The sequence below is a fragment of the Tachysurus fulvidraco genome, chromosome 10, assembly GCF_022655615.1.
Source record: "Tachysurus fulvidraco isolate hzauxx_2018 chromosome 10, HZAU_PFXX_2.0, whole genome shotgun sequence".
NCBI classification, from domain to species: domain Eukaryota; kingdom Metazoa; phylum Chordata; class Actinopteri; order Siluriformes; family Bagridae; genus Tachysurus; species Tachysurus fulvidraco.
Genome location: NC_062527.1, coordinates 18,687,869 through 18,709,919, shown reverse-complemented (window position 1 = coordinate 18,709,919; position 22,051 = coordinate 18,687,869). Strand labels below are relative to the sequence as shown.

At 38.4% G+C, this 22,051-nt stretch overlaps 2 gene segments (V, D, J or C); one reads left to right on the top strand and one right to left on the bottom strand.

The window, feature by feature from the left end:
- Positions 1 to 3,410: 3,410 nt before the first annotated feature.
- On the bottom strand, positions 3,411 to 5,749 carry LOC113657978. The segment is given in 2 exon segments: positions 3,411 to 5,120; positions 5,231 to 5,749. Coding segments are annotated over 2 exon segments (429 nt in total).
- LOC113658030 lies at positions 5,536 to 21,830 on the top strand. The segment is given in 4 exon segments: positions 5,536 to 5,621; positions 5,846 to 5,898; positions 6,617 to 7,007; positions 21,666 to 21,830. Coding segments are annotated over 3 exon segments (459 nt in total).
- The last annotated feature ends 221 nt before the right edge of the window (positions 21,831 to 22,051 follow it).

The window sequence follows — 22,051 nt, the reverse complement described above, 5'->3', positions numbered from 1 at the left end:
TGCTTAGATTATTTAAGATCTAAAAAGGTGTCCGTTGCAGTGATACAAGAATCTCATTTGAAAGCAGTTGATGCTAACAGATTTCAAAACAGGCATTATAAATTAGTCTCCTTTTCCTCCTCCACTAAGAAAACAAAGGGGGTCATGATACTTATAGCCCGTCATCTCACTTTACATATTCATCATACTAGGAGTGATACGGACGGCCGTATTACATGTGTACTAGGTACTTGGTCCCATAATAAATACACCTTTATCTCAGTTTATGCCCCCAATGAATACGACAATGTATTTTATCAACAACTTACACAAATGATATTAAGCCTTAATGGCTATCACCTTATAATAGGCTGTGATTTCAATACGGTGCTTGACCCTATACTCGATAGGTCTCATATGTCACAGGCGGATCCAGCCTCTTCTAAGATGTTTAAAGATTTTATGAAACAAATTAATGTATGTGACATATGGCGACTGAAAAATGACAAGGTCAAAGATTTCACTTTTTTCTCAGCACGCCACAAAACCTTTTCCCGTATTGATTACCTGTTGGTATCGCCTGCTTATATTCCATTTATTGACAGCACCGATATATAACCTCTTCTTCTCTCAGATCACTCCCCTGTGACCCTAAGCCTTCTTCCATACCCCCTCCTAACCGGGTATAAGCGCTGGAGATTCAATACCTCCCTACTTCATGATCAAAAATTTATCACGCAACTACGTGCCTCTTTAGTTGATTTTATTCAATTAAATAAAGATTCAATAAACAATCCTCAATCTCTATGGGAGGTTACAAAATGTTTTATAAGAGGAAAATGCATCGCTTTTTCTTCCCATCGTCAGAAAATAAAGAACAGTCGCAGAAACGAGTTGGAGAATTTAGTTCAGGTGACAGAACGAGAACTTAAAAATACTTATAGTCAACATAAGGCAGAAGAACTGCGAGCACTTAAGTCTGAGCTGAAAGGTTTACTTTTACATAGAGCAGAATTCATTATGCATCGCACAAGGCAGTCATATTACTTTAATGGGGAGAGACCAAGCAGATTATTAGCAGCAAGGATCAAACAGGTAGAATCTAAAGCAAAATGATTTTATTTACACACAGCCTGAAGATATTAATCAGATTTTCAAATCTTTTTATGAGCAACTATACAGTTCCTCCAGCAGGCCCCAGAAATATATCTCCTTCCTTCAACAGCTTCATCTTACTAAATTTGATGCAGAACATCAGGAGCTCCTAAACCGTCCCATATCCCCTGAAGAGTTAAAACTGGCCCTCGAATCTATGGCAAAGAACAAAGCCCCAGGTAATGACGGAATTCCACCTGAATTAATATCTTCTATATGGGACATAATATCGCCACTTATTCTTAACTCCCTAAATTACGCGATTAAAAATAATGCTTTGCATAGAGACCAAAACACAGCTCTTATATCTCTGCTACTTAAGAAAGGAAAAGATCCCCTAGAGTGTGCTAGTTATCGGCCCATTAGCCTAATTGCCACTGATGCAAAACTTCTTGCTAAAACCCTAGCTATTAGGCTCAACAAATGTGTCGGTAAGGTTATTAATTATGATCAATCCGGATTTCTTAAAGACCGGTTTGCTTCCGATAATATCAGACGACTTTTTCACATCATTCACGGATCGGACTCCTATCAGGCCTCCTCCACAGTCATATCGCTAGACGCGGAGAAGGCCTTCGATAGAATTGAATGGGGGTTCTTATGGGCGGTCCTCGAACACCTAGAAGTAGGTTATGGATTCATTAATATGGTCAAAACTCTTTACAGTAACTGCTCAGCCAGTGTAATAACAAATTCTATGATATCCCGCCCCTTTACTTTGGGTCGTGGCACCCGTCAAGGCTGTCCACTATCGCCTCTTTTTTTTACACTTTCAGTAGAGCCGCTAGCACAAGCAGTGCGTCAGTCCTCAACTATTCATCCCATTATTTGTGTAGATACATCACACAAAATTTCTTTCTACGCAGATGACATTTTGCTTTATGTGTCTGATATAGCTTCATCAGTCCCTGAATGTTTAAGTCTTTTTGACACATTCGGTGCATTATCTGGTTATAAAATTATTTGGAGTAAATCCGCCTTAATGTCTCTTAATGATTCAGCAAGACAGGAATATCTCAATGTATCATCTCAGATCCCTATAGTCCAACAATTTACTTATCTGGGCATCAACATCTCATCCCCAATCTCCCAAAATTCAAAAAATAACTATCAAACTCTTCTGAGCAAGATTAAAGAAGATCTAATTAGATGGTCCCCCTTATGTTTATCATTTCCGGATTTTAAATTATATAAGATGGCTTTCCAGATGAGACCACTTATAGTATGGGTTAACCCGGACACTTTAATTATACGGCGCAGCATACAAGCAAACATTGTCCGTACGATTCGCTTACAAGATCTACCATTCTCTACCTTAACAAAAGATTTCAGGAAGAAGCTTGTACCTATAATTGAATTTTCCTTAGAAACTTTTAAACAGATTGAAAAAATCAAGGGTGGTCCCTTCTTATATACAAAATCAACACCTATTTGGCACAATGTTGATATACAGACCGGTAACAAGCCATTTGTATTCAAAGCTTGGTCTGATTCTGGTATTTATGTTCTAAGTGACATCTTTAATGATAAAGGCCTCAAGTCGTTCCAAGATTTAAGCACAGAATTTTCTATACCTGCTTTTTCTTTTTTTTTTATATTTAAGATTAAGATCAGCCCTTAAAGCATACGGTGTCCCCTGGCCTTCCGAGTTACAGATACATCCCCTTTGGGATTGGCTGGACCTTAGGATCCCTACCAGTGGCTTAGTATCCAAAATTTATAATTCAGTTCTTTGTTCTCAATATTCATCTGTTATAGCCACATATTCCTGGGAACGTGAAGATCTAGCCAAACCCGACTGGGACACTGTATGGGAAATTGTTTCACGGCCTCTAAGAATCTGGCGCACCAGATGATTCATTACAAATCTATTAATAAGGCTTATCTTACTCCTAGTGTTCTGTACAAGATGAGGTTTAGATCTGATCCCTATTGTCATTTTTGCAATAACTCTATAATAGGTTCATATATGCATATGTTCTGGGATTGCCCTAGAATACTTTCCTTATGGCCTTATGTATCCTCCACCCTCTCTGACATCTTGTGTATGGACATACCCAAGGATCCACTACTTCTACTTCAAATTAAATACTGGTCAAAAAAGGATACTCTTGGCGGCCAGTACGGCTGCTAAAAAGACTATTCTGAAACTGTGGTTTGAAACATCCATCTCTACAAACTTCATCTGGCTATCCTTCTTCAGAGACATTGTTCTGTTAGAATGTACCACAGCCAAACTCAATGGTGCAAAAGATCGGACTATCGGAAACTGGGAAGACATAGCTGAAATTTTACTGGACAAATTGAAACACTGACAGCAACTTAAATGACTACAAGGGCTTTGAACTTAATATTGTGTTATATAATGTTGTACAATATCTCTTAATCATGGCATCTGATGTATATAGTTTGGTGTTTTGCAATAAGTAAATAATAATAAAAAATGTTGATCAAAAAAAAAAGATTGTTAACCTGATTATTTGGTAGTCCCCTGATGAATCTCAGCCACCAAAGTTGCAAAAAGCTGAACTCGCTACTCTGCCTGAAATATACGAATAAAATCTGATCTGCATATTTTGAGCCTGATGTTGGAAAATGCTGATTTCTTATATCATAAATAAAGTTTGACAAATGAGTTTGGTTTGACTCAGTTAGTATGGCTGAACTATGTAGACTGATACTTCATTTGATTTAATTTCATATTTAAATATGTTTATTTCATTGCTCTGGCACTTTATAATATTTGCCAATAAAGAAAACAGCAAATTACCAACAATACTTTACAAATATCTAATAAAATAAATAATCTAGTGCATAACCTGTTGGGCAATAAATGTAGAGGGAAATTATCTCTAAATATTAAACAATCACACAGCAACCAAGAGTCAATAAACACCACCAATGAAATGTCAACTATTAATATTAATTATTATTATTAACTATTATTATTATTAACATTATTACTACTAATTTAAATAGCAGATTAATTCAGTTTGATTTTACACAAATTAACATCATTACGTTCGCTGTCTTTGTAAATGAAACTTATTTTAGGGTTGTTACAGTTACACTTACACTGGATTATTATCAGAATTAGTTTTTAAATTAAATGTTTTCCGAAAATGTGGAGTTAATGTCAAACACCACAGTGAGTCATTGTGTAGAAACATCAGTACAAAAGAAGCACTTATTAGTAAAAAATATCAGAACAACAGGAAACCTGAGCATTATGAAGAGTGTGTTGTGGAGATGCTGTGGGTTTTCAAGAGGTGATGCGATGGGAATTTTGATGCAAGATCGAAAATTCATGAAATATGAAAAACAATATTTGTGAACAAGATAGATTAGATGGAGTTTGGGGCATAAAATGGAAGATAAATAAATGTGATGATCAGATACTTGATGTTTCCAATAGTAAGAGTAAGGACCATGACTGCAGAAAACAACAACATAATGGACTGTGTTCAGTTTGGTGTGATGATTATTAAGAGATCTCTAATGTGAGTTGTGAGTTAGTGTGATGTGGTTCTTCTCCTCCACAGAGTGTCATTGTGTCGTATCACATCCTCCAACTCAGCACCTGCAGTCGCTCCCAGCTGCAGCAGTTCAGTCTCTCTTCAATCTGACTGAGGGAGGTTTTTGTACGACTCTATAACACTGTGTGAACCAGTAGCCAGAGATTTCATGGTAACTCTGACAGTAGTAATCTCCTGCATCTTCAGTCTGGACTCCAATGATGGTCAGAGTGAAATCAGATCCAGATCCACTGCCACTGAAACGAGCTGGAAAACCTGACTGTCTCTGATTTGCGAGCTTAATCAGGAGTTTAGGAGCTTCTCCAGGTTTCTGCTGATACCAGTGTAAGAAGTGACCATCTGAGTTACTATACACTGCCTGACTGGTTCTACAGTTGATGGTGACTGTTTCTCCTGGAAGAACAGATTTCACTGCAGGAGTCTGAGTTACTGTGGCTTGACCTCTGCATTCTGATAAATACACAACAACGCAGCATGAAACTGAAATATTCTAATAGAAACAATAAGTGTATTAGTATGAACAGATGATTGTAGAGATAAAATATGAAGCAGTGTCTGACCTTGAGTCCAGAGGATCAGTGTCCAGATGAAGACGGGGATCAAAGTCATGGTAGCTGTGGGTGAAGTTGCTGTAGCAGCAGCTCTCAGTCATGAAGTGTTAAAGTCACAGCACTATAAACACTCCCAGATCACTGAAGCATGTGCTGCCAATGCAAAGTGTCCTCTAAGTATGGAAACACCTTTACCACAACTCCCCAATCTTACTGTTATTCTCACACTACTACTGAGTTAATGTGTGGATTTGTATTTGGAGATGTAGAAGTGAGCAGCATTAAAAAGTTATTCTTTACTATCTTTATGTGTCATGTATATTGTGTTTCTGAGTGTAGAGATGAATCTCATCACTAATCCACCATTCAGTGTTATTTCTCCTCCAGTCTTCTGCAGTGTGTACAGTACACTGTGCTCCAGAGTCAGACGTTTTTACTGAAACATCACTGAGTTTAAACAGCAGAAAACTAATGAAGAAATATTTAATTGTGTATTTGTGTTCTGTAAATATAACAACAATTACTGAACTGTGTGTGTGTGTGTGTGTGTGTGTGTGTGTGTGTGTGTGTGTGTGTGTGTGTTCACTGTAGTGTGAAAGATATTTTTGTATGACGCCTTCATAGGAATGTATCACTGTGCATCACTTTTGGTGGAGGAACTAAACTGTCTGTGGGCCGTAAGTAACCTGTTTACTAATGACTGAAATGGAGTGTGTTCAGGTTAATGACAGAAATGGAGTGTGTTCAGATTAATGACTGAAATGGAGTGTGTTCTGGTTAATGTTAAAATGTGTAAAATATATAGTTGATCAACATGTTCTTCAAATACTCTCTTAGAGAATGTGATGTTTGTATAAAATCATTTTGTTTCTCAAATTTATTTAATTTTATAAGTTTCATAAAATGTGTCTGACTTTAGTGATAATAGCTCGTTCTAACTGAAATAACATTTATATAATTGTTTGTGCAAATGACTGTAACAGAGTTTCACTGAATTATTCTAGCTACATTTAATATCTCAGAGACTGTGACTCTATAAACAGATGTCCTGAAGACTAAAATCAATTTATTTAAATAACAAATATTATGTCATTTAAAAATATCTATATACAATTTATAAAATATTTTTTTATATTTCTTTTTATTGGATATACAATAATTAAATTTCAGTTTTCACTGTTCACAATAATCATTATAGCTGTAAGATGTAAAAGTATTTGAATTGAATGTGAAACGTTTGTGATGCTCCACTGATCTCAGTTCTGCTCTGTAAGATATAAAGGGAAGTGAAACACACACAGTGAGCTGAAACAAAGCCTGAGTGACTGACAGCTGTCCATTCCTGTCTTGCCTCTGTGTGTGTGTGTGTGTGTGTGTGTGTGTGTGTGTGTGTAGGTGACACCCAGCCCAGTGTGACAGTGCTGCCCCCCTCCAGTGTGGAGCTGCAGCAGGAGAAGGTCACACTCGTGTGTGTGGCCTACAAGGGCTTCCCCTTGGACCGGAAGTTGAGCTGGAAGGTTGACGGCAGCAGCTGGAGCTCGGGGGAGAGCCGCAGCGCCGCCGTTCTGAACGCAGACGGCCTCTACAGCTGGAGCAGCATGCTGAGCCTCCACCCGGATCAGTGGAGGAACAAGGTGGTGACCTGTGAGGCCTCCAAAGACAACCAACCTACTGTGGTGAGCACAGTGAACACAGAGCAGTGCTCAGAGCTGTGAGCTCACACACACTTTACTCAGCTCACCTTCTACTGCTTCACTGTGTGCTACATGTGGCCTTTACTGCTCAAATCATCCACTCTAATTTCAAGCTTTTTCACACACCAAAAACTCTCCATTTTTTAATGTGCTTGCTAAAGCACATTGTTATTCTCTTGCATACTTATTATTATTATTATTATTATTATTATTATTATTATTATTATTATAATTATGCTTCTTCTTCCGGACACTTTTTCGGCGCGTAACTTGTCCCGCAGCTTTTGTCCTAGACCCATAAATGAGGTGTCAAATCGTCCGGTTCATTGAGGAGAGGTGTGCTATCTATTTTATAAGCGATCAGAATTCCAGAATTCCCAGTATGGAAGCTCAAAGTGGTGTTTTTTCCCTATAGACTTGAATGGGGAATTCTTAAAATCTCTCTGTAGATGTGCTAACATCCAAAAGAGGGCAGCAGACACCAGTGAATCTGTCAGATCACACAACGTTGGAAGAAAAAGAGCAAGGACGGAAGTACATTTTTCGGTCAGAAACGCGTTTTGGATTAAAGCGTTTTGGATTAAAAGGCTTACATATTCCAGTTAGTTCACATTACTTACCACATTACTTAAGATGAACTAATAATGAACTGCACTTCTACAGCATTTATTTATTTTGTTCATGTTAATTTCAACATTTACTAATACATTATTAACACCGTGTTAACATTACTTAATATACTGTGAACTAACATGAACAAAGAATAAACTTTATTTTAACAATGATTACTAAATACAATAATTTATTGCTCATGGTTAGTAAATGTTAGTTAATACATTACATTTGAACTAATGATCCTTATTGTAACATGATTGTTTCAGGAAAAGATAAATGGATTTTCAGGTGTGCTCTTTTGTTGCAGGTGAGAAACTAGTCTGCAAATATAACCATAGTAACTGTGCAGCCATACCCTAGCAACCATGTAGTGCACCTTACGAACCATATTGCAATATAAAGAAGCCATATCTCAGTTACACAACATAAAACAATTCAATTCAAGTTTATTTGTATAGCGCTTTTACAATAGACATTGTCTCAAAGCAGCTTTACAGAACATAAACACAGAGCAGAAGGTAAACATAATTAATGATAAAGGAATTAACAAATAATAAAAGAAATAAGAATTAACAGAATAAAAATTCTAGATTATTATTAGTTGTATATAGTTCACAATATGTATGTATTTATTCCCCTATGAGCAAGTCTGAGGTGACTCAGGCAGCAGTGGCGAGGAAAACTCCCTTAAATTGGTAAAGGAAGAAACCTTGAGAGGAACCAGACTCAAGGGGGAAACCCATCCTCATATGGGTGACACTGGGGTGTGATTGTAATATACAGTCAGTTAAATGTTGTATTGGTGTAGGGTTCAAGGACTTCTGATCTCCTGAGTACCACAGAGTCTAACTGGAGATGTCTCAGGACTCTTATAGTCGGCCACGGCTCAGTGGACGTCCAAAGGCTTCGTCCCACAGAGGACGTTGGGAGCTGGTACAGTGTCTGGATGCCTCGGGATAGGTACAAAGAGAGAAGCAGTGGAAAGGGATTAACATATCTGCTGTTCATAAAAATGTGCTGGTCTGATGTACTGGTGCATGATATTATGGGATGAATTATGTGTACGCCTGACTGAAGAGATGAGTTTTTAATCTACATTTAAACTGGGAAAGTGTGTCTGAGCCCCGAACACTATCAGGAAGACTATTCCAAGGTTTGGGAGCTAAATAAGAAAATGCTCTACCACCTTTAGTAGACTTAGATATTCTGGGAACTACCAAAAGTCCTGAGTTTTGTGATCTCAGAGAGCGTGAAGGATTGTAACGTGTTAGAAGACTAGTTAGATACATGGGAGCTAAACCATTAAGAGCCTTGTACGTAAGTAGCAGCAGTTTGTAGTCAATTCTATACTTAACAGGTAGCCAGTGTAGAGATGATAAAATTGGGGTTATATGGTCATACTTTCTTGTCCTAGTGAGAACTCTGGCAGCTGCATTTTGGACTAACTGTAACCTATTTATTAAAGATGCAGGACAACCACCTAGTAATGCATTACAATAGTCCAGTCTAGAGGTCATGAATGCATGAACTAGCTTCTCAGCATCAGATACAGACAGGATGTTTCTCAGCTTGGCAATGTTTCTAAGGTGGAAGAAGGCTGTTTTGGTAGTATGAGCGATATGATTTTTTAAAGACAAGTTACTGTCTAATATAACACCGAGGTCTTTCACTGTCGAGCTACTGGTAACAGTACATCTCTCTAAATGGGAGTTAAGTTGTGAGAGTTTCTGTGCACTGGTTTTTGGACCTATGAGTAGTATTTCTGTCTTATCGGAGTTTAACAATAGAAAGTTGCAGCTCATCCAGTCTTTTATCTCTCTAAGGCACTGAGTTAATTTGGACACTGTGGCTATTTCATCTGGTTTTGATGAGATATATAACTGTGTGTCATCAGCATAACAATGGAAACTAATCCCATGTCTTCTAATAATGTTCCCTAACGGAAGCATGTATATAGAGAAAAGCAGAGGTCCTAGAACTGATCCTTGAGGGACCCCATAATTAACTGGTAGTAAACTGGAGGATTCACCATTTAATTCTACAAAATGGTATCGGTCAGACAGGTAGGATCTAAACCAGCTTAAAGCCTGACCATGAATACCTGTGTAATATTGTAAGCGATCTAGAAGAATGTTGTGATCTATAGTGTCGAATGCAGCACTAGGGTCAAGTAGAACTAATAGTGACATACAGTCTTGGTCCGAAGCTAAGAACAAGTCGTTTGTAACTTTAACAAGTGCAGTTTCTGTGCTATGATGGGGCCTGAAACCTGACTGAAACTCTTCAAGGATGTTGCTCTCCTGTAAGAAGGAGCTCAGTTGAACAGACACAACCTTTTCAAGTATTTTAGACATAAACGGAAGGTGTGAGATAGGTCTGTAATTTGATAGTTCATTAGGGTCTAAGTTAGGTTTTTTGATGAGTGGCCTAATAACTGCCAACTTAAAAGACTTCGGGACGTAACCTAAAGATAACGAGGAGTTAATGATATTAAGAAGAGGCTCACCAGCTTTATGTAACACTTCTTTCAGTAGTTTAGTTGGGATGGGGTCTAGTGAACATGTTGTTGATTTAGCTGTAGTAATAAGTTTATCTAACTCTTCCTGTCCTGTACTTGTAAAGCTGTGTAAAGCCTTAGGTGAGATTGTGTCACTGGTTGCTCTCATATGTTGAGCATCACCTATTTTATTCCTGATACTTTTGATTTTGTCAGTGAAGAATCTCATAAAGTCCTAACTACTGAAATGTGATGGAATAATGTGTTCAGATTTCTGATTTTTTGTTAAACTAGCCACTGTGCTAAATAAAAACCTGGGATTGTTTTCGTTATTTTCTATGAGTTTGCTCAGGTGCTCAGCCCTAGCAGCTTTTAGAGCCTGTCTGTAGCTGGACATACTGTCCTTATACGCAATTCTAAACACCTCTAATTTAGTTTTTCTCCATTTCCGTTCGAGGTTACGGGTCTCCCTCTTGAGGGTGTGAGTATGACTATTATACCATGGTGCAAGTGTTTTATCTCTAACCTTCTGTAATCTGACTGGGGCAACAGTGTCTAATGTGCTAGTGAATATAGCGTCTATGCTGTTAGTCATTGCATCTAGGTCGTTTGAGTTTGAGGGTTCAGTAAGAAGTCCAGACAGATCAGGCAGGTTATTTGTGAATCTGTCTTTGGTGGTCGGAATAATGTTTCTACCGAGTCGATAACGTGGTGAGACACAGTTAGTCTGTTCTACAGGTAGTGTGTACATTATGAGGTAATGGTCTGTGATGTCATCACTTTGAGGTATGATATCTATATCAGTGACTTCTATTCTGTGTGATATTATTAAATCTAGTGTGTGGTTACGTCGATGAGTTACACTAGTGATGTTTTGTTTGAGCCCAAGTGAGTTTAGTAAGAACACTCAGCACGATGAGGGGAACTGACGTCACGTATAGCCCCGCACCAAAATAAGCGAAATCAAAAATTTAGCACAACATGGACATGTCATATCAAAACACTCAGCACAATGAAGGGAACTGACGTCACGTGCAAGCACATTCACATTTCCTTTAGGAAATATACCGTTCTAGTTTCTTATTAACTCTTTGTTTTCAGTCCTTGCTTGCACCTTTTTATCCCTGCTAGAGCCCCCTACAGTTAGATTGCTAGAACAACATGCCTTCTTGAGCATTCATCATAGCAGTTTGATCATTTCATGAATTTACACAAAAATTTCTCCAAATCAGACTTTATGCATTAAAACCATCATAAATCCAAAACATGCATCAAAATTAACTACATAATGCAAAACAAAAAACATCAGGGGGGTAATATTTCCTTCAAAAACAGAAACATCACATTACATAAGTCCCACACTCTCCCCTCCAAAATGAATGTCGACTCGACATCTCCTAGTTCCCAGTAACAATGTGTTAACATTAGAGCAAGATAGCACACAAGGGAGTCAGTTACTATACTCAATGCTAATTTGTCTTGCAACTGCCTTAGTATGACACCTATCTCCCATTTAATGTCATCCGCTGGCGTAGACACCACTGGCCACATGATGTCTTAAGGATTACCTCGTCATAAGACGGGTCACGCATCAAGTACTGAGGGGTTGTCACCTGCAACATGCTCTATGCTCTATATACAGACCCACATATAGCTTTTTAAATGTTTCATCAAATTTTAGCAGTCTATGTGTCAATGTCTGTTTATTGGTACTATATGTGCATTAACTAAAACACAATTCTATAACCCTTTCATCATGAACTGTTTCTTACTTTAGAACAATGAACTGTGTTACTAAAACTTCATACAAAAACTATGAAGTTAAATAACTTTGTGCAATGGAAGGTTTGCCTAATGTATCATATGTAAATATCGTGTGTGGATGTCTGTCTGAAAGGATACTTTCTCCGTGACAGATGAGTTACAGCTGGGCCACCCTTGTCTACCTCGTCCGATGATGTCTCTTCTCCCGCTTCTGTCATCTCATTTTCATCCCCCATTACATCTGCAACTTTTCCTGAGTTTCTTTTCCCTTCATCACATTCCTCCTCTATGGGCAGTGCCTGCTCATTATCTAGCTCTCCATCCATACGTCTTAACTGGAGCTCATCCTCCTCTGAACCCAACCGGCTTGTGCTCTCTGCAAGCTGCTTTGTCGACATTGACTGGAGATGCTTAAGGACATTCTCATCCCCTGAATCCTCTTCAGCTACCATATTCACTTGACGTGTGTGCCTTTTTCTTCTTGGTTGCAATTTGTTTTCCTTCTGGTCGCTATTGTCTATGGATAGGAAATCACAGGGCAGCAACAAGTTTCTGTGCAGCACTCTTGCTACCCCTGAGCCACGCTCTGGATTCACTACATACACTGGGCCATCTTCATACTTTCTTTCTGTCACAACATAAACTTGATCCTCCCAGTAAGAACAGAGTTTTCCTGGCCCACCCCTTTCTCAACAATTTCTCACCAGTACTCTGTTTCCGGGCTGGAGATCTGCTCCATGTATTTTCTTATAATAGCTGTGCTTTGCTCTACTCTCTTCTTTTTGGACTGTTCTTGATGCCAATTCATACTCTTCCTCCATGCGCTTTTTCCACTTGGCGACATAATCATCATGTGAAGTTCCACACTCTCCTGGCCTCCGGCCAAACATTAAATCAATGGTTAGCCTTGGGTTTCTCCCATACAGAAGGTAGTATGGAGCATACCCAGTTACTTCACTTCGTGTTGTTGGGAGTTGTATGGGAGTGTTGGATACCACAAAATTCCTTCATCTGGGCGAACAACTTGTTCTCAAATTCCTTCCCCTGTTTATGGTGAAGTTTGGTGGGAAATCCATGCCTGAGAACAAGATCTTTTCTGCTGCAGTTTTTGCTGACTTATTTTTTACAGACGTATGCTTGGGCATAGCGTGTGAAGTGGTCCATTAACACAAGGATGTATTCGTAGCCACCCTTACAGCCCTCTAAATGCAGAAAATCTACAGACACCAGTTCAAAAGGTGTGAATAGAAATGTTAGGAGTGGAGTAACTGCCATATCACATGTAACTGCCATACAACGTGCACCTGGTTATCCTTATGTAACAGTCTCATCCAATACAATAAAGAAACAAAGTGAAATTAATGCAGCAAAAAGAGAGAAACAAAAAAGACAGCAGAGACAGAAAGCAAAGAAAAAGTAAGCTATGGAAAATAAACTAAAAGAAATGGGTAAATTGTTGTATGAAATAAAGAAACTGAATATATCTGATTAAAACTGTAAAGAAGAGATCCAGGAGGAAGCTGATTCAACAACAGGAAGAGCAGACACTGTACTTAGACAGTTGGATCAAGACCCATCATCTTGCTGAAAGAAGATTATAGAATTGTTCTAAGTTTTCTTTTCCATTTTATAAAATGATAAGTTTCCTTTACCTTTTATATGTATTTTCTTTCTTATCGGTGTGCATTCACCTAGAGGCAAGCTCATTGTGTTATACTTTGGTATTGCTTATAGAGGGTGCATCAGGAGAAAAAACGCAGGCTTACACTTGGAAAGTGTTTCTTGGTTTGTCTTATCTTTGCATTTTATTTACTTCTACTTATGCTAGAATTGTTTGACTATTTGAAGGAGATTTTGTTTGTAATTTTCTTTTCTTTTACCTTACATATATCACACACATATATTTGTATTACACTACTTTTAATAAAAACAAGGCCTCCCATTGTGAGGATCCTGAAAAGACAAAAAGGTCTAAGTCTGACTCCTTCATCTAAAGATTCAATCAATAGAATAGGTAGAAGAACTTGAAGCAGAACCTTTGTTAGAAGACTGAGGGACTTCGAAGGATACCTGCGTTCAAGGTAAGAGCAACTCTAATTGTTGATCTTGTGTTTTCAAAACTAACGAGTGCGAACTAGGACACATCCTTTAGTGGGATTAGGGAAGGGTTTCCTACGCAATCCAAAAACAAGTGTCACTAGAGGACACGTGTGTCAGTATAATTACTTCAAAGGGTAAGTATTTACTATATTTACCAATGGTGCTCTCGTCATCTTGTTTGGATGTTTCCGTTTCAAACAGCTACACACTTTGGTAACGTAATGTTCCACATAACCCTGCATGTGAGGCCAATAAAATCTTTCTTGGATGAGACTCAGTCTGCACTCCACCTGCCTCAGTTGCTCAGTTGTAAGTCACTCTGGATAAGGGTGTCTGCTAAATGCCGTAAATGTAAAACAGGAACATGGACATGAACACACCAACAACGACTAACAACAGGGAAGTGAACAAACAGAGTAAATGTAGTAAACAGGAACCAATCGCAAAGTGGAGACAATCAGAGACAAAGACAAAACACCTGGGTAAGAGATGGAGTGCAATTAGTGTCCATGGTAACAAATGAGTGGGCGGAGCAAACAATTAACAGGGCAAGGCAGCAGACAGAAACAAAGGAAAACACAGACAGACTCATTACACCATCCCTTGGTGTCCCATTTCCTCATGAAGCTCCGCAAGGCAAGGCAAGTTTATTTGTATAACACATTTCATACACAGAGGTCATTCAAAGTGCTTTACATAGAAATTAGAAAACAATTTATGAACAAAGAACAATTAAAGAAAATAAATGTGATTTTAATAAAAACAGTTTAAAATATGTTAAAAAGAATAAAACAGGAGTAAAAGTGATTTGGATAAAAAGTGCAGTCAGTGTGAAGCAGCACAGAGCTCATTCAGTAAATGCAGAGTTAAACAGATGTGTTTTTAATCTTGATTTAAAAGTGTCTACTGTTGAAGCACATCTGATCTCTTCTGGAAGCTGATTCCAGCTATAGGTGGCGTAATAACTAAATGCTGATGCACCTTGTTTCGAGTGAACCCTTGGTATCTCTAACTGACCTGATCCTAATGATCTGAGTAGTCTGCTTGGTTTATATTCAATTAGCACATCTGTAATGTATTTCGGTCCTAAGCCATGAAGTGATTTATAAACGAGTAACAATACTTTAAAATCTATTCTAAATGTAACTGGAAGCCAGTGTAAGGACCTGAGGACTGGAGTGATGTGCTCAGATTTTTTGGTTCTGGTCAGAATTCTGGCAGCAACGTTCTGTATGAGCTACAGCTGTCTAATGGTCTTTTTGGGATCCCAGTAAGGAGTCCACTGCAATAATCTACCCTGCTCGTGATGAAAGCATGAACAGTTTCTCTAAGTCCTGTCTTGAGACAAAACATCTAATTCTGGCTATATTTCTGAGATGGTAGTAAGCTGATTTGCTTATCACTTTCACATGACTACTGAAATTAAGGTCAGACTCTAAAATTACACCAAGATTTCTGACTTTATTTTGTGTCTTTAGACCCCTAGAGTCAAGGTGTGTGTTAACCTGGAGAGTTTCATCTTTATTCCCGAATACAATGACTTCAGTTTTGTCTTTGTTTAACTGGAGGAAGTTTTGACGCATCCAACTGTTAATTTCATCAATGCACTTACATAGAGAGTCAATGGGGCTGTAGTCATTAGGGGACAGAGCTAAGTATATCTGGGTGTCATCTGCATAGCTGTGGTAAGCAATTTGGTTCTTTTTCATTATTTGACCAATTGGGAGCATATACAAATTAAAGAGAAGCGGTGCAAGAATTGAGCCCTGTGGGACCCCACATGTCATGGATGTCCACTTAGATTTATGATTACCTATGTTTACATACTAACCTCTCCTTTTTAGGTATGACTTAAACCATTTGAGGACCATCCCAGAAAGCCCTACCCAGTTTTCCAGTCTGTGTAAGAGTATGGTGTGATCTACCGTGTAAAAGGCAGCACTAAGATCTAGTAGCACCAGCACTGATATTTTACCTGAATCAGAGTTTAAGCGAATATCATTTATTATCTTTATGAGCACTGTCTCTGTGCTGTGATGCTGACGGAAACCAGATTGAAAATTTTCTAGATAGCCATTGGAGTTTAAGAATTTGTTCAGCTGATTGAAAACAACCTTTTCAATGATCTTGCCTATAAAAGGAAGATTTGAGATTGGTCTGTAGTTGCTAAGTATGGTTTTGTCTAGGTTACTCTTAATTAGGAGAGACTTAACAATTGCTGTTTTTAGGGACTCTGGAAAAGTGCCTGTGAGCAGAGAGGTATTTGCTATTTTTAAAAGGTCAGTTTCTAAGCAGTTAAGTAGCTTTATGAGAAAGGATGTGGGGAGGGTGTCAATGCTGCAAGTTGATGCTTTAAGATGTTGTACTGTTTCTTCCAGGGTTTTTATATCAATTATGTCATATCAGCCTTGATACACTTGAGGATTAGTTTTACAGTTGATGGTGACATTTTCTCCTGGAAGAACAGATTTCACTGCAGGAGTCTGAGTTACTGTGACTTGACCTCTGCATTCTGAAAAATACACAATAACGCAGCATGAAACTGAAATATTCTAATAGAAACAATAAGTGTATTAGTATGAACAGATGATTGTAGAGATAAAATATGAAGCAGTGTCTGACCTTGAGTCCAGAGGATCAGTGTCCAGATGAAGACGGGGATCAAAGTCATGGTAGCTGTGGGTGAAGTTGCTGTAGCAGCAGCTCTCAGTCATGAAGTGTTAAAGTCACAGCACTATAAACACTCCCAGATCACTGAAGCATGTGCTGCCAATGCAAAGTGTCCTCTAAGTATGGAAACACCTTTACCACATTCCCCCAATCTTACTGTCATTCTCACACTACTACAGAGTTATTGTGTGGATTTTACTTCTGGAGTCAGATGGAGATTTCCTGGAAATAATTTTCAGGTCTAAGATGGATAAATACGTTAATCAGAGAGAATTTTAAACTGGATAGATTTGTTTAATATCTTGGAAATTCTCAGGAGAATCTCATCACTAATCTGTCATTCATCATTCATTATTTCTCCTCCAGTCAAAACTTTTAGTCATACAACTGTATTCTGTAAATATGACAATTACTGAACGTTGTGTGTGTGTGTGTGTGTGTGTGTGTGTGTGTGTGTGTGTGTGTGTGTGTGTGTGTGTGTTCACTGTAGTGTGACAGAGGTTTTTGTACGACGCCTTCATAGTAATGTATCACTGTGGTGCACTTTTGGTGGAGGAACTAAACTCTTTATAAAAAGTAAGTGCCTTCTTTGTCTTAAAGCTCAAATATTCATCACTTTATTTACACAATTCCTTGAAATTGATTTCTACAAATTAATGATGTGACAAATATAAAGTATTAGGTCTTTTCTGTGTAAGAGAAAAATTTAGTGTGAAGAGGAGAGAGCAGTTTCTATAAAGACTTTGTTTTTGTGTCATTTTAAAACCTTGAATATGTCACTTCATCTTTATTTGAGGTTTGTGTAAAACTTTAGCTTTAAATTGATTTAATTTATGTTTTGTGTTACTCTAATTCATCATCACAATGGAAATTTGTGTAACAGAGAATCATGAACAATAATTGTTTATTGTTGATTTCCATTAATTATAACCCATTAATAATTATTAGAATAATCTAAACATTGAACATAGATGACTTTACTGTAGTGTGATGATTATTTAAGCACGGTGTGTTTCTTTAGAAGATGGAGATTATGTACAGCTGCAGTTTGGTTGGATGACGTTATCAGAATTGTGTCCTGTTGTATGATGTGCAGATAAACTACTGCATCTGCTCTACAGCCGTTACACTGAATGACCAAATATCACCATGTTCAGTATCATAGAGTTCACATTCACATTAATCTAATTGTGTGTGTGTTTGTGTGTGTTTTCTCCAGCTGGACCGGTGGTGAAGCCCACCGTGTCTCTGCTCCCTCCTTCTTCTCTGCAGCTCTCTGATGGAACGGCCTCGCTGCTCTGCCTGCTCTCTGCCTATTCTCCACAGGGGGCGCTGCCGAGCTGGACCGTGGACGGTGCCGAGGTGAACGAGGGGGTTCTGACCAGCACAGAAGAACAGAAGGACGGCATCTACAGCCGCAGCAGCACCCTAACCCTCAGTAAAGAACGCTGGGAAGAGGCCGAGGTGTTCGGCTGTACCGTCTCCCACCACGACACCACTCAGGTCGCCTCGTTCAGAAAGAGCCGCTGTGAAGTCCACTAGAATTCAAGTGTACACTTTAAACCATGCTTAGTAGTCTGAGGTGATGTCAGTGTGTAGCTCTGCTGAAATAAAGCTTCTATGTAGAAAGCAGGTCTCCTTCTTCATGAGTGAAGTGTCTTTGTCAGCGATTTGGAACAGCACCTTTAACAGCAGGTCGAGTTCAGCACTGTGTTTTGTGCTTGAGTGAGTTTGGCTGAAGAACCATGAACATCTGCTGAAAGTGGTGATCTATTCTGAGTCTCAGAGCTGTTCATGCAAATGTGTGTGTGTGTGTGTGTGTGTGTGTGTGTGTGTGTGTGTGTGTGTGTGTGTGTGTGTGTGTAACTCAGTAAATCTTCCTCTTTATGTAGTGAGGAGGACCACTTTCACTTCTTATTTCTCTTATTGGTCAGAATTTGCATCAAACAATTAAACATTTCACAAATTCCAATAAAATACATTAAACAATAAACTGATGTAAAAAACTGAAAATAATCGTAGAACAGATTTTCTTTCATCACTTTTGGATAAAGCAATAAAACATTCATTCAGGGACAAAAACAATATTTAACTGGAGGGGAAGTTTGTGTAATGTGCTACTTCTAATGTAGATGAAATGTCAGGAAGAGATAGAACATTAGTCAAGGATCATGGATAACACTGGGTCATCAACAGGATGAATAGAGAGATATAATAGAGAGACAACTCCATGCAACATGTCTCCTGACACAATAAAGCAGCAGACTGGAAGGAGACCTGAAGCAGAAGACAGCACAGGAAGTAGAAATGTACTCTCTGTCACAGGGATATTTACATTTACAGGATTTGGCAGATGTCCTTCTCCAGAGTGACTTCCAGAAGTAGAAGTGCTTTGTAATCTCCAACAAAACACATCCTCATGGTCTAATAAAATATGATGAAGCTAAATCAGTGTTCATGGTGAGTCAGCATTAGTTAGTACAGCAGTACAACAACACTAGATGAGGAGATTTAGAGAAATAAAGTTCTCAGTGTAGTGTTTGGTGTTTGAATGGAGTTGGGTTTTTTTTGAAGATAGACAGTGACTCAGGTTTTCAGTAAGAGAGAGAAAGTTACATCCTCCACACAGGGGCCAGGAAAGAGAAGAGTCTTAATGCAATATGAGGAGAGAAGGTGAGATGAGATGGTGTAAGTCAAGAATTCTCCATAGAGAGCACAACATATTGACATGGAGAATGGCGTGATGATTATTAAGAGATGTCTAATATGAGTTGTGAGTCAGTGTGATGTGGTTCTTCTCCTCCACAGAGTGTCATTGTGTCATATCACATCCTCCAACTCAGCACCTGCAGTCGCTCCCAGCTGCAGCAGTTCAGTCTCTCTACAATCTGACTGAGGGAGGTTTTTGTACGACTCTATAACACTGTGTGAACACACCACCACTGTGCCAACTCTGACAGTAGTAATCTCCTGCATCTTCAGTCTGGACTCCACTGATGGTCAGAGTGAAATCAGATCCAGATCCACTGCCACTGAAACGAGCTGGAAAACCTGACTGTAGCTTATTTACATATTTAATCAGGAGTTTATGAGCTTCTCCAGGTTTCTGCTGATACCAGTTTAGGAGGTGACCATACGAGCTATGGTGAGATACTACTGGATTGGTTTTACAGTTGATGGTGACTGTTTCTCCTGGAAGAACAGATTTCACTGCAGGAGTCTGAGTTACTGTGACTTGACCTCTGCATTCTGAAAAATACACAATAACGCAGCATGAAACTGAAATATTCTAATAGACACAATAAGTGTATTAGTATGAACAGATGATTGTAGAGATAAAATATGAAGCAGTGTCTGACCTTGAGTCCAGAGGATCAGTGTCCAGATGAAGACGGGGATCAAAGTCATGGTAGCTGTGGGTGAAGTTGCTGTAGCAGCAGCTCTCAGTCATGAAGTGTTAAAGTCACAGCACTATAAACACTCCCAGATCACTGAAGCATGTGCTGCCAATGCAAAGTGTCCTCTAAGTATGGAAACACCTTTACCACATTCCCCCAATCTTACTGTCATTCTCACACTACTACAGAGTTATTGTGTGGATTTTACTTTTAGGTTTAAAGGCATAAATATGTGAATCAGAGAGAATTTTAAACTTTATAGATTTGTTTAATATCCTGGAAATTTGTGGGTGAATTGCATCATTAATACACTAATATTGGACAGTATGGGGGTGTAATTATTATTGCAGTTTTTTGTATTTAACAAGTAAATCAATAAATTATACTATATACAAAAAAAAAGTATACTGAAGCAAAATGCATCATTTCTGATTATTTTTGTGAAATATTTTTAGTACAGACAATAAAGGTGTTAATCTTATTCTATCAGGAATGACTGATTTAGGTGAAAAATCATTCAAACTTAAAAAAACCATAAGTATATTATTTCAGTACATTATGTGTGTGTGTGTGTGTGTGTGTGTGTGTGTGTGTGTGTGTGTGTGTGTGTGTGTGTGTGTGTGTGTGTGTGTGTGTGCACTGTGCAATGACTGAAATGGAATGTGTTCAAATTCATGTTAAAATGTTTAAGATATATATTTTATAGCGATTTTTTTTCTTCAAATTCGCTTTTAGTGAATGTGATGTTTGTATAAAATCACTGTGTTTCTCAAATTTCTCTTATTTTAGAAGTTTCATAAAATGTGTCTGACTTTAGTGACAATAGCTCGTTCTAACTGAAATAACATTTATATAATTGTTAGTGCAAATGACTATAACAGAGTTTCACTGAATTATTCTAGCTACATTTAATATCTCAGTGACTGTGACTCTATAAACAGATGTCCTGAAGACTAGAATCAATTTATTTAAATAATAAATATGATCTCATTTAAAAATATTAATATATATTTCATAAAATATTATTTTTATATTTCGTATTATGAATTTACATCATAAATATGAATTTTCACTCTTCACAATAATATAAATAATTATAGATGTAAGACGTAAAAGTATTTGAATTGAATGTGAAACGTTTGTGATGCTCCACTGATCTCAGTTCTGCTCTGTAAGATATAAAGGGAAGTGAAACACACACAGTGAGCTGTAACAAAGCCTGAGTGACTGACAGCTGTCCATTCCTGTCTCACCTCTGTGTGTGTGTGTGTGTGTGTGTGTGTGTGTGTGTGTGTGTGTGTGTGTGTGTGTGTAGGTAACACCCAGCCCAGTGTGACAGTGCTGCCCCCCTCCAGTGTGGAGCTGCAGCAGGAGAAGGTCACACTCGTGTGTGTGGCCTACAAGGGCTTCCCCTCGGACTGGAAGTTGAGCTGGAAGGTTGACGGCAGCAGCTGGAGCTCGGGGGAGAGCCGCAGCGCCGCAGTTCTGAACGCAGACGGCCTCTACAGCTGGAGCAGCACGCTGAGCCTCCACCCGGATCAGTGGAGGAACAAGGTGGTGACCTGTGAGGCCTTCAAGTACAACCAACCTACTGTAGTGAGCACAGTGAACAAAGAGCAGTGCTCAGAGCTGTGAGCTCACACACACTTTACTCAGCTCACCTTCTACTGCTTCACTGTGTGCTACATGTGGCCTTTACTGCTCAAATCATCCACTCTCATCATTTCATTTGTCTTATTAACATGTGAGCTCACACACTCCTCACTTCAACTCAGCCCTTCTTCTTAATTATCACCTAAATATGTGTTAAGTGTGTGGATCGCTGCAATGTCCTGCTTTGAATTATTAATAAAAGCTTTTGAATCAGTAAACACGGCTGTTTTACATTGTTGATTATACACATCATACACAAATCACCAAGGAATCTGTCTCAGTATCTGCTGTAGAACCTGATTATTCATGAGAAAGACACCTGATAATAATAATGATAATAATAATAATAATAATAATAATAATAATAATAATAATAATAATAATAATAATAATAATTATGCAAACTCATCTGTCAGTTGGTGCAAATATGTATCTGATT